Source organism: Pseudophryne corroboree, chromosome 1 (assembly GCF_028390025.1).
Source record: "Pseudophryne corroboree isolate aPseCor3 chromosome 1, aPseCor3.hap2, whole genome shotgun sequence".
NCBI classification, from domain to species: Eukaryota; Metazoa; Chordata; class Amphibia; order Anura; family Myobatrachidae; genus Pseudophryne; species Pseudophryne corroboree.
Window position 1 is genome coordinate 468,117,310 of NC_086444.1, and position 12,599 is coordinate 468,129,908.

Below are 12,599 nucleotides of genomic sequence, written 5' to 3' on the forward strand. Positions count from 1 at the left end.
TAGGAGCAGCCAGTTCACAAACCCAGAGCCAGTATTGCCTGTGAACACAGTATGTCCACAGCCCAAAAGCGCTTTTAAATAGTAATATACACTATCAAATGCACCACAATCGCTTTGTGCCCCCCCTTTAGAGCACCCTGTACTTGTCAGAAGTGGAGGAGAGGACCAGCGTGTTCTCTGCAGCCTGAGGAGAGAGAGAAAATGGTGCTGAGTAGTGTGCTGGCTGCCTGAGGAAGAAGCTCCGCCCCTCAGTATCCATGACAATATTTATACTGGCGGGGGTAGGGCTGTGCCAGCGGCATCTTGTGCCCCCTTTTAGCCAGTTTGAGGTATTTTTCTTGCTGCCCAGGGCCCCCCCCCCCCGTGCCCTGCACCCTGCAGTGCCTGTGTGTGTGGGCAGCAATGGCGCGATGCGCTCCCGCCAGCCACGCTGCACCTCAGCCGTCACTTACTTGATTGAAGATCACTCTTCTCATACTCACCTATCTTCTGACTTCTGGCTCTGTGAGGGGGGTGACGGCGTGCTGTGGGAGTGAGCATCTAGACACGGCTAGCGTTCCGTTCCCTTCAGGAGCTAATGGTGTTCTGTCAGCCAGAAACAGAGCCATGAAACTCTGAGGAAGTTGGTTCTGCTTCTGCCCCCTCAGTCCCACGAAGCAGGGAGTCTGATGCCAGCAGAACTCCCTGAAAATAAAAAACCTAACATAAGTCTTTTCAGAGAAACTCAGTAGAGCTCCTCAGAGTGCATCCAGTCGACCTGGGCACATTTCTAAAACTGAGGTCTGGAGGAGGGGCATAGAGGGAGGAGCCAGTTCGCACCCAATTAAAAGTCTTTGGAGTGCCCATGTCTCCTGCGGATCCCGTCTATACCCCATGGTCTTGATGTCGTCCCCAGCATCCTCTAGGACGTATGAGAAAACAACATTAATCTTTTTTGGGCTTCTGTTTTTATTGCTATCTGAATATCAGTGTGGTCACATTTTCCCATTTATTCCCCTCCTCTCATCATGACACTGATGCTGTCACATTCAGTCCTTTCCTGGTTTACACACAATCACAATCCTCCATGGACACTGGGTCTGATTGAGATTTGTTAGATAAAGTAAAAAAAGCAAGTAACTTTGGCCCTCATTCCGAGTTGTTCGCTCGTTGCCGAATTTCGCTATATTGCGATTAGTCGCTTACTGCGCATGCGCTTAGTTATTTTACTCAAAAGTTAGGTATTTTACTCACGGCATTACAAGGATTTTTCTTCGTTCTGGTGATCGGAGTGTGATTGACAGGAAGTGGGTGTTTCTGGGCGGAAACTGGCCGTTTTATGGGTGTGTGTGAAAAAACGCTGCCGTTTCTGGGAAAAACGCGGGAGTGGCTGGAGAAACGGGGGAGTGCCTGGGTGAACGCTGGGTGTGTTTGTGACGTCAAACCAGGAACGAAACTGACTGAACTGATCGCAGTGGCAGAGTAAGTGTCGAGCTACTCGGAAACTGCTAAGAAATTTCTATTCGCAATTTTGCGAATCTTTCGTTCGCAATTCTGCTATGCTAAGATACACTCCCAGAGGGCGGTGGCTTAGCGTGTGCAATGCTGCTAAAAGCAGCTAGCGAGCGAACAACTCGAAATGAGGGCCTTTGTTTCTGGCACAAACCATGTTACCATTCCATGAGAGCAAGTACCTGTTCAGTTAAAATATTTTCTGTGCAGGGTAAATACTAGCTGCTTTGGCATGCAGCCCACAAATGTTAGATAGCTTAATTTTTACACTGCAATTTATATTTCAGTTTGAACACATCCCACCTAAATCTAAATCTCTCCGCAAATTTTACATCTGCTCTATCATCAGTGCAACATGGTTTTGCCCAGTTGCTAACTTTTTTTGCTTTGCTTGCAAATTTGAATCAGCCCCACTGCCCATTGATGTGCATTTTAATGAAGTTACTACAGTAGGTTGTAATTGTAGTTAAAGTGAGGCAGTCAGTGTCGGACTGGGGCATGAAGGGCCCACCGGGGAATGCAGTGGTAGGGGCCCATGTTTAGGGGTGTGGTCAGTCTCCAGACGGGGTGTGGCCCACCGCTACATTGGATTGCCTAACCATTAGTGAGTGCGTGGGCTGGGCCCCTTGACAAATATATAAATACTGCTAGTGCGTGCATGATAATGTACCAGATAAATATTGGCAATGCACTGTAGAGCGTACATCATAGTCCTGTGCAGTATAAGTCTTAAGGTAACATATGTATTGTATAATGTATAATTCAAGAACACAGTCTGGAACCTGATCACTAGAGGAGGAGGAGGAGGAGGAGGGCCCCCAGGCAGTGGGACCAACCGGTGGTTTCCCCTGTACCCCTGTGGGCCAGTTCGACCCTGGAGGCAGTTGTGTCAGTCACTATGAATGCACTTTTGTTGCTTGGTTTCAGTATTTATCTTTTAATGATGAATAGAGGAAGGTTATATACAAAGACCGCAATAAAATATATTAAGCTACATAAGGGGTCATTCCGAGTTGATCGCACGTAGCAACTTTTTGCTGCTCGTGCGACCAACTTGACGCCGCCTATGGGGGAGTGTATTTTAGCATAGCAGGGCTGCGATTGCTTGTGCAGCCCTGCTATGCTAAAAAAGTTTCCTCAAAACAAGACCAGGGTCAGACCTACTTACCCTGTGCGACAGATCCAGCGATGAAGGTCCCGGGATTGACATCAGACATCCACCCTCCAAACGCCTGTACACGCCTGCGTTCGGATCTCCACGCCCGGAAAACGGTGAGTAGACACCCCGGAACGCCTCCTCCCTGTCAAGCTTCTTGCGGTCGCGCTAGCCCGGCGATGGGCGTCACCGAACAATGATGCGCGTGTGCAATGCAGCCGCCGCGCATGTGCTGTTCTGACCTGTTCGCACCACAGTGAAGAACTACTGCGTGTGTGAATGGGTCGGAATGACCCCCATAGTGCAAAGTGCAGTGTTAGCAAGGCAAAATGCAGTACACAAAAGCAGTAATTGGAATCCTGAATGTTACATAATAACATGCTCACTCCCTCAGTAATATAAAAGCAGACTCTTAAAAGTGGACTTCATCAACTCAGCATGAATGAATAAATAACTGTTATGCAGTTTTAAATCTTAAATATGCTGTGACATTAATATAATGTACAAGTACACTGTTCTGGTGTTGTTCAATTATTCTCAAAAAATGCCAGTTTAAATTGCATTTAATACTACATTATATATTTTTGCAAAACTAATTTTAATACCTACATATATATTGGTAGATGCTCAATTAGCTTAGTGATATCATTCAGGTGCTCGAAAGGGAGGGGTATTTCTAAGCAAGAAAAAAAGGCATTTGTTTCCCCCAGCACCCTGAATGATAACCGTAACCAGATATAAATTCCACATGATAATAGAATTTAGAGATCTTCGTTACACATATTTGCGCAAATGTTGAATAAGCCCCAAAGCCACATCAAGGCGTCTCTGTATATTTGGGGTCCCTAGCGCTATTTCTAGGTGCAGGGTGTGGCACCCCAAAACACCAGCATAAACCAGAAAGCCCAGTATAGCATACCAGTGAAAAAACTATAGTGTTAATAAATTAGTATTTAGGAAGCCGAAGCTATAGAGAAAGTGATACAAAAATGAATTGCAATTAAAATAGAGAAATAGCGTTAAAAAATTAATAAGTGAAAAGTGTTAATAGAATGTAAAGGTGTGCCACACTAAGGCCATCCAGCTCAGCCAGTCCAGAGGCACCACACCTCACACCTCCATTACCCTAATCTGGGTCTAAGATTAACCAGCAAGGAGCCACATGATAATGGCTCCTTACTACAATATGTCTAAACTAAGAGCTACCTACCTTGGTGCAACCCCATAATGCTCCATGTGGCATGTCAGGGCCTGCACCTCCTCCTAATGCAGGAACCTCTCTGCCTCTCACAACAAACATATATATTGGTAGATGCTCAATTAGCTTAGTGATATCATTCAGGTGCTCGAAAGGGAGGGGTATTTCTAAGCAAGAAAAAAAGGCATTTGTTTCCCCCAGCACCCTGAATGATAACCGGAACCAGATATAAATTCCACATGATAATAGGATTCAGAGATCTTCGTTACACATATTTGCGCAAATGTGTGAATAAGCCCCAAAGCCGTTCGCACCGCAGTGAAGAACTACTGCGTGTGAATGGGTCGGAATGACCCCCATAGTGCAAAGTGCAGTGTTAGCAAGGCAAAATGCAGTACACAAATGCAGTAATTGGAATCCTGAATGTTACATAATAACATGCTCACTCCCTCAGTAATATAAAAGCAGACTCTTAAAAGTGGACTTCATCAACTCAGCATGAATGAATAAATAACTGTTATGCAGTTTTAAATCTTAAATATGCTGTGACATTAATATAATGTACAAGTACACTGTTCTGGTGTTGTTCAATTATTCTCAAAAAATGCCAGTTTAAATTGCATTTAATACTACATTATATTTGTTTGCAAAACTAATTTTAATACCTACCATTTGTACATATTATACAGAAAATAGAGGCTTACATCTAACATACTGCTTTTTTCCCCTCACCTTTAATTTTAAAATGTAGACATGAGCGCCTCAAGATAAATGACTCTAATATCATGCCTCAGTGAGTATGCAGGCTCCTGGTGCTCTTTCCCACTAATAAAAGTAAAATATTTGACAATAATGAAAAATTAGGTTATTTGCAGAACATCTTTTAACGTAAAATAAATATGCTAAGTATCTAGGAAGGTTGTAAATCTAGCTGTACATCCCAGGATATACTATATACTAAATGTATACCTATAAAATAACATCATAAGATATGTGAAATGTGCGAATCTGTGTGTATAAGTTTGTTATTTGAAGTGTCTAATGTAGCGCAGTAAGTTATTATGATGCTTACTTAGGATATTACACAATTCTTTCCATGAGCCCCAAATCTAGAACACAGAGGATGTAAATAGCATGTCTATATGCTCTGTAATATACAAAGGTAAAGATTACAGTGCATTCATAATGTAAACTGTGGGCTGTAATACAGTATTTGCCATGCTACATTGGACATTTGTTGAAGGATAGCATGTGGGGGTCGGGTATGGGTGACCGGCGCTTGGGATCCCGCCGGTCACCATACTGACATCGTGATCCCAGGGATTAGAATGCCGGGGGGGGGGGGTTGGGTGGGAGAGTGCAACGAAGCCTCTTTCAGGCTCAGTGGCAAGCTCCACTTGCCACAAGTTCTATTCCCACTCTATGTGTTTTGTGGACACCCACGTGTGGGAATAGTCCCTGTTAGTCGGCACACCGACTGTCGGGATTTTGCGGGGGCGGGATGTAGGCATCGGTATCTCCTGACCGCTGGTCACATAATGACATCTTGGTTTTTATACTATAGTCCAAACCTAAAAATCACATATTATTTAGTTAAATTGACGCTACCATATGTATTCCATTTTTTAATTATACTGTGTATTGACATATTCTTTTAATGCATTCTACACAGGTAATACCTGCCGGTATGTGAAAAAACAATCAGCAAAAGTGTGCTTATCGATTTTTAGTACATCAGATTAATTTTCCGTTGCCATACAATAGTATGGTGATGGTGAAATCGTGAGATGAGAGGCTCATTATAAGTGTCAAATAGCACTGGTCATAGTGAATATGACACTTAACACCTGGTCATACATCGTCCCATCAGTTCCTATCTAAATATCAGTAACGTTGCCTTCTTACATCATAGAAACATAGATTGTGACGGCAGATAAGAACCACTTGGCCCATCTACTCTGCCACTTTTTTAACCATATTGTTACTTTAAACCCTATTTGATCCTTATTTCTATGTAAGGATATCCTTATGTCTATTCCATGCATGTTTAAATTCAGTTCTGTACTTGCTTATGCAATCTCTAAGGAGAATCATCTCTAGAACTACTTTATGCTGCGGTGAACATTCTGATGATGCATTGGCTAATAAGAGTTTGAATTATGAATGAGCAGGATACAAAAATTGAATATTGTCAAACACACCAAGGTTGCACCGTTAAATTCATTCAGAGATTTTATTTTCTTAATAATCAAATAAAAAAAATTGTATCATAGCATGAATAAATGTAATACATTTGCCTTTGAATGTCCCCTTGTTTACTTGATAAGTGCAAAGGAAAGTCTTATCTATAGCTCAGAGATTAAAGACCTTATTCAGAGTTGGACATACTGTAATATGCATCTAAAGGCCAGTACTGATGGGAGAGATGTGTGCTGAGTGATCTTAACACAGACCGCTCAGCACACATCCCCCCCCCCCCCCGCTCAGCACAGCGCAATGTGCTGAGCGAGGGGGGGGGGGCAGACGGGGGACGCTCACTTCACACAGCGGTGAAGTAAGCAACCCGCTAGATTGCTCAATCTAGCACCGGCGATAGCGATGCGTGGGAACGGGGGCATACACACGGCAGATCCGTGGTTAAAATCTAAGCAATCTACTCAGATTGCTTAGATTTTAAACACGGATCTCTCTGTGTGTACCCCCTTTAAGAGCAAACGTAAAATGTGCCTGAGAAACATTTTCATTTTGCCACCTGCTGTATGAAGAGTTGACTATATACACAAGACATAACTACTGTAAAATAAATAGAAAATGCACCTCCCTTCCCATGCAAACTACAATAGCACATGCTCCAGGAGTTGTGACATCATTGTGAGAACAAAAAATGCTTAAAAACACAGTAAACAATTCATAAATATTACCGTAAATAAGCAGAAAGAGAAGAAAATAAGTACCCCAGTTTCTTGGAGCCTGATAACTACAATTTGAAAAAGCCACAAATATAACATTTTAACTATTTTAAATTTCAAAATATAAAACCAATTAGCAACCTTCTCCTTTCCAATAAGAGTAGGAAAAGTTTTATATTGTATTTTATTATATTGCAGGAACAGCAGTTATACAACATTAGCATAACTGAATTTGCCGTACATGCATTCAGTGAATCAGTTGTCATCATCATCGTCATCATTCCTGTAACTTGCACCAGGGTTGAGTATAGCAAGTCATGTCCCTTCAGACAAGTGCCTTTGTTCTTTTAAGGTGGCCAACTTAGACTTTTTAGGTGTGGATACACCCTTATTGTACTTTGGCTTCATCTACATGCCCCCCCACCCCCTCGCCGCCAACCTTGGCACACCCCACTTGGTACAGGAAGCCTGAAGTCCAAAATTCATTTGTGTCTCAAGGGCAAAAGATACACACTGAGAGATGCACATACACAATGAAAAAAAATGCATCTTGTGTTTACGGCCAACTCTGAGTGAGTTCCTTAATATAGAGTTCTCACACAAAGAGTGATACTTTTTGTCACAGAAAACATATATAGGGGGACATTTACTAAGCAGTGATAAAAGTGGAGAAGTGAGCCAGTGGAGAAGTTGCCCATGGTAACCAATCAGCATTGACGTAACATTTATAATTTTCATACTATAAAAGTATACAGAGCAACTGATTGGTGGCCATGGGCAACTTCTCCACTGGCTCACTTCTGCACTTTTATCACTGCTTATTAAATGTCCCCCTTAGTTTTCTATAAATTAACCTATTTGTACTTACTGAATGTAGTTACAGTACCATCCATTAAGATGTTTAGGATAGTTTATACTGTCTGGGCAATTATAATTTCAAATAAGTACTATGAATGTATTTTCAGAGCCCTTCAAAAAGATTTTATAATGACAGTTGATAACGTAATATTTTTGTACATATCGAATGTTCTTTAGATTTTATCCTGGGCACAATTAAGTACTAACCAACCACATTTACAAGTTTAATTTTGTATTATAGGCAACACCCCTTTCAGTTGGTGGGTTGGACGTACTAATCAGACTAATGCTTATTGGAGTGGCTCGTCACCAGATGTAACAAAATGTGCATGCGGCCTTGAAGGAAATTGTATTGATTCACAAGTTTACTGCAATTGTGATGCCGACAAAAGTGAATGGTAATATAATTATCCTATATATCATGTTGCCCATATATTTTACTTGAAAATACAGTAGATGCATCTTTATAGACTAAACTATTAAACAAATGCACATAATAAAGAATTAAATAGGTGAAAAAAACCCTCCAATCTGAGGGTGCATTCAGACAAGCATGTTTGCACTGCTGTACACATTTCAAGTGGGCAATTAAACAATCAACGTCATGAACTGTAATTTCTGTATTGGGGCATATGTAATAGAGTCCAAGTTTGCCAGAGGTGCGGGATCCCAGCCGATCTCGGACATTTTTTAAAGTGGCAATAATTTACAAGGCATGGATTTACCATGTAAATGATTACCACTTAAAAAAAACATACGAGATCGGCTAGCATACGGCATCTCTGGTAAACTTGGACTTTATTACATATGTCCCCTTGAGTCTATCAATGCAAAATATAGTTAAGCTTTTGAAGTAAAATGTGCAAAGTTTTCCTGATAAAAAAGCGCTATGAGAGTTGCAGTGTATCATTTATTTCTTTACATTTTGCATCTTATTTACATTGCAGACAAAGTGAACGACCACTCAAAGTATACGTGAGAGATGGTGGGCTATGGCTCCAACAGTACAGGAATTAGTTTTAGACACATGCACAGTCGCAGATGAAGCACAATGCTATTGGTCACTTCCAGTTGTTTTATTTTGTTCAAAACATAAGCCTATTTTGGCTGAGTACTCAATTACCCAGTATGCAGAGGGGCTGTTTGGCATGACTGAAGCTACAGTGTACATTGAGGACACATCTGTATCTCAAAATGTATCTAGTAGTCATTGAGTCATAAGTGCTCTCATTTGCTAATAATTGAAAATAATTGCTTGACACATTGTTTTCAGGGAATTCATTTATTGACAAATTACTGGACTTGTTTTTTAATGAACGAAATTAATAGGGCGATTGCATTGACTTATCTTGGGGTTTTATCTCCCTAGTTGATTGCCCAGAACTGTTCAATTATTTCCCAAGATAATCTCACCACTAATACGAGGAAAGTATTAGCTTTTGGGTTAAGTGCATGGAACTACTATATGCAAGTACCACCCAAGGTAACATCAGGATAGTGCAAGCAGAAATCTGCGTCAAGTGCACTCTAGGGATTAATTACGGGCTTACTGCGGGCAGTAATTAAACAGCTCCATGTACTAATCCTGGGACCTAAAACCCTGCAGCTAATTGAATCACTCCCAAAATGTTAGAATTCATACATTCATATATTAAATAGGTTAAATAAATCTGTTTTAGTGGCTACATGTATTTTATTTACAACTTTACATTGCACATTAAAATGTTTCCTTTTTTAGGTCAAGTGACATTGGATCCCTCTCAAATAAAGATCATCTACCAGTTACACAAATTGTGATTACTGATACAGACAGACCACACTCAGAAGCTGCATATAAACTTGGTCCTTTGCTCTGTTGGGGAGATAGTAAGTACATTCAAAGTATTAGAAATGTGTATACATGGTTTACATGGAATAGCTTCATTGAATAATTAAAAATGTCACGCTGGACACCAACCCCTTGAGTATCATATTCTCTCCTGATCTTTTCACAAGAAATATGTATTTCAAGCCAAAAAATATGTGGAACTAAGATGCAGTTCCTAGATTAGGTATTATTATTTACCCTACCATGCTTACTCTAATTTATCCTACTTTGATCTTCATATGACCTTTGATATTGGTGTTCTGGTTTTAAGGAATCACAATACTAAATATACCATAATGTACAGTATAGTATATTGAAATGACATAAGATCCATATGTGCTACGATATACCTCTTTATTCAACACAAAAGTTTCCATACTAAAAAGCAGTATGGAAAAATATATTAAAAAGTTAAAATTATCTTTTAAATGTTAATACATTATTAATGTAAATCATTCCATAACTAGTTAGATTTTAATATATATTCATGTCCAAAAGTAGATTTATTGCTTTTTAATAACCACCAATTGAATGGATTAAAAGAAGGACTTTATTGTGCCATTTTAGTGAAGGCAAGGGCCACCATCAATACAGGGAATACCAGTGCACAGGGCCTTCACTGTAGAGTGTGCCTATTAGCATCAATGATCCTGGCCACAAACTGCATCTTATTCAAAGGTACACATCTGTCTACCTGTTAGTAGGGAGCTAGGATCATTGTTGCTAGTATCCCCTGGCTGTGAGATTATGATCACCATCTTTAGCAGAGCTGGACTGATATGGAGGTGTGAGGTTTTGTGCCCTGGTCTCCTTTATTCCACTGGTTTAGTCTTTTACAAAGATTAAAGGCATTAAGAAGTTAATGAAGCTTTGCCGCTGTCACCACACTCCCCATCTGTGCCTCTGCCCCCTCCATTATGTGTGCCTCTGCCCCTAGTACATTATTTGTGCCTCTGCTCTCCCTACCCATATGTGCCTGTGCCCCTCTCCATTATCTGTGCCTGTGCCCCTTCCATTACTTGCGTCCCATACATTATCTGTGCCTCTGCCACCCATTTACTATCTTTGCCTCTGCCCCCCTACATTATGTATGCCTCTGCCTCACCACCGTTAACTATTCCTTAGCCCACCTTACCTTACGTACCCTTTCCCCATCCGTGCTCTGCCCCTTCTTAATCTGTGCCTCTGCCGCACTACCCATAAACTGGAAGCTGCAGAAAAATGGAGACATAATATTCTATGATGCTTATTTGAAACTTAAGTACAGTATATCAGGTAAGTTTAAATTACCTCTACCAAGAGCTTGTATTTATTTTATATTCAAAAAAGTAAAAAAAAAAATCCTGTTCGGGGCAGTGTCAGACTGTGAACAGAGAAAAGTGGCAATAATATGTGGAAATAATAAAGGATGAGTTAACAAGCAGTAAAAAAGCTAGATAAAAGGGTTGTCCTGATTAATAAGCAGACCCCATAGAGCAGAGGTTCTCATATGTGATCCTCAAGGTACCCCAACAGGTCAGTTTTAAGGATATCCATGGTTCATTACAGATGGTTAAATCAAATTGACTGAGGTACTAATTATGGGATCTATTTACTAAGCCTTGGATGGAGATAAAGTGCACAGAGATAAAGTAACAGCCAATCAGCTCCTAACTGCCATGTTACAGGCTGTGTTTGAAAAATGACAGTTAGGAGCCGATTGGCTGGTACTTTATCTCCAGCGACTAGATCTCCATCCAAGGCTTAGTAAATAGACCCTTGAGCCTTGATAGACTAAGGGGTTTATTTAATAAGCCTTGGAGAGCGATAAAGTACCAGCCAATCAGCTCCTAACTGCCATGTTACAGGCTGTGTTTGAAAAATGACAGAAGCTGGGTGGTTGGGACTTTGGGGGTAATTCTGACCCGTTTGCTTGCTGCTTTTTGTCGAAGCCGAGAGAACGGGTCCCTACTGCGCATGCGCCGGCGATGTAGTGCGCTGGCGCATGCCAGACGGCCAAAGGCCGTAGCAGGGCTGCAAACGCCTCTGCCTGATTGACAGGAAGAGGCAATCGCTGGGCAGGAGGCAGCGGTCCGGCTAACGCAGGCGTTGCCGGACCGAACGGGGGCGGGCCGCAGCGGCTGCGTGACATCACACAGCCGCTGAGGGCCGGGGAGTGATGAGTAGCTCCCGGCCAGCACGCTAAAGCTGCGCTGGTCGGGAGCTACTCTTGAAGTGCAAAGGCATCGCCGCTGTGCGATGCCTTTGCACTTCTTTGGGGGGGCCGGCACTGACATGCGGTGCGGACTAGCCCTGTGCTGGGTGTCCCCCCGCATGTCAGTGTGAATGATCGTAGCTGTGCTAGATTTAGCACAGCTACGATCAACTCGGAATGACCCCCTTTATCTCTGTTCACTTTAACTCCATCCAAAGCTTAGTAAATAGACACCTATGTCACATGTGGCCAAGCATGGATATAATTAAAACCTGGACCATTGAGGAGCCTTGAGGACCGCATTTTGAGCTTTTAACTATATGAAGATGATATAAATTGAACTACTGAATCTTTAACTACTGAGACTGAGTATTAATCCCATTTTGAATATGTGTTATTTTAGGATTATTTTTATTTTTATTTTAAATGTATTTAACTATGATTAGATAAATGTAGAGATCAACTAGAGATGTGTGGTTTGGTTCTCTAGAAATCTGAATCCACCCGAATTTTGTGGATCGGAACTGAAAGGCCCCTCCTGCTGGCCCGCGCCATCTCTCCACATGCTCTCATACAGTGAAAGGCTATCCCTACTCTAATTAGTGGATAGCTCCAGCCATCCACCAATCAGCATGCTGACAGCCATTCATTGTCTGGCTGCAAGTAGGGAGGCAGAACCCCTGCTCAATGGCCCCTAGAATTGTAGGGCTTTCGGCAGCTGCCCAGTGTGCCTACACATTAAAATGATCCTGACTGAGATGCCTACTTTCAGCATCCATAGATGATGAAATACCGCTTGCCTTATCTATAGATGTACCATACAGTAGTTGACCCATTGAATCTTGCAATAGAACTATAGCAGATGCAGATTATCTGTCTGATTAGAGACTCCTATGTGAACGGTTCAATGTCAACGAAAGCAACCA

At 41.7% G+C, this 12,599-nt stretch overlaps 1 protein-coding gene across 1 annotated transcript in view; it reads left to right on the forward strand.

Moving 5' to 3' along the window:
- The window catches only part of CNTNAP4 (contactin associated protein family member 4), a 438,669-nt gene that overhangs the window by 330,579 nt on the left and 95,491 nt on the right, over positions 1-12,599 (forward strand). Inside the window, exons 14-15 of the mRNA XM_063913709.1 lie at positions 7,854-8,010; positions 9,351-9,478. Of these exons, the coding sequence (XP_063769779.1) occupies positions 7,854-8,010; positions 9,351-9,478 (285 nt within the window). The remainder of the gene's footprint in view (positions 1-7,853; positions 8,011-9,350; positions 9,479-12,599) is intronic.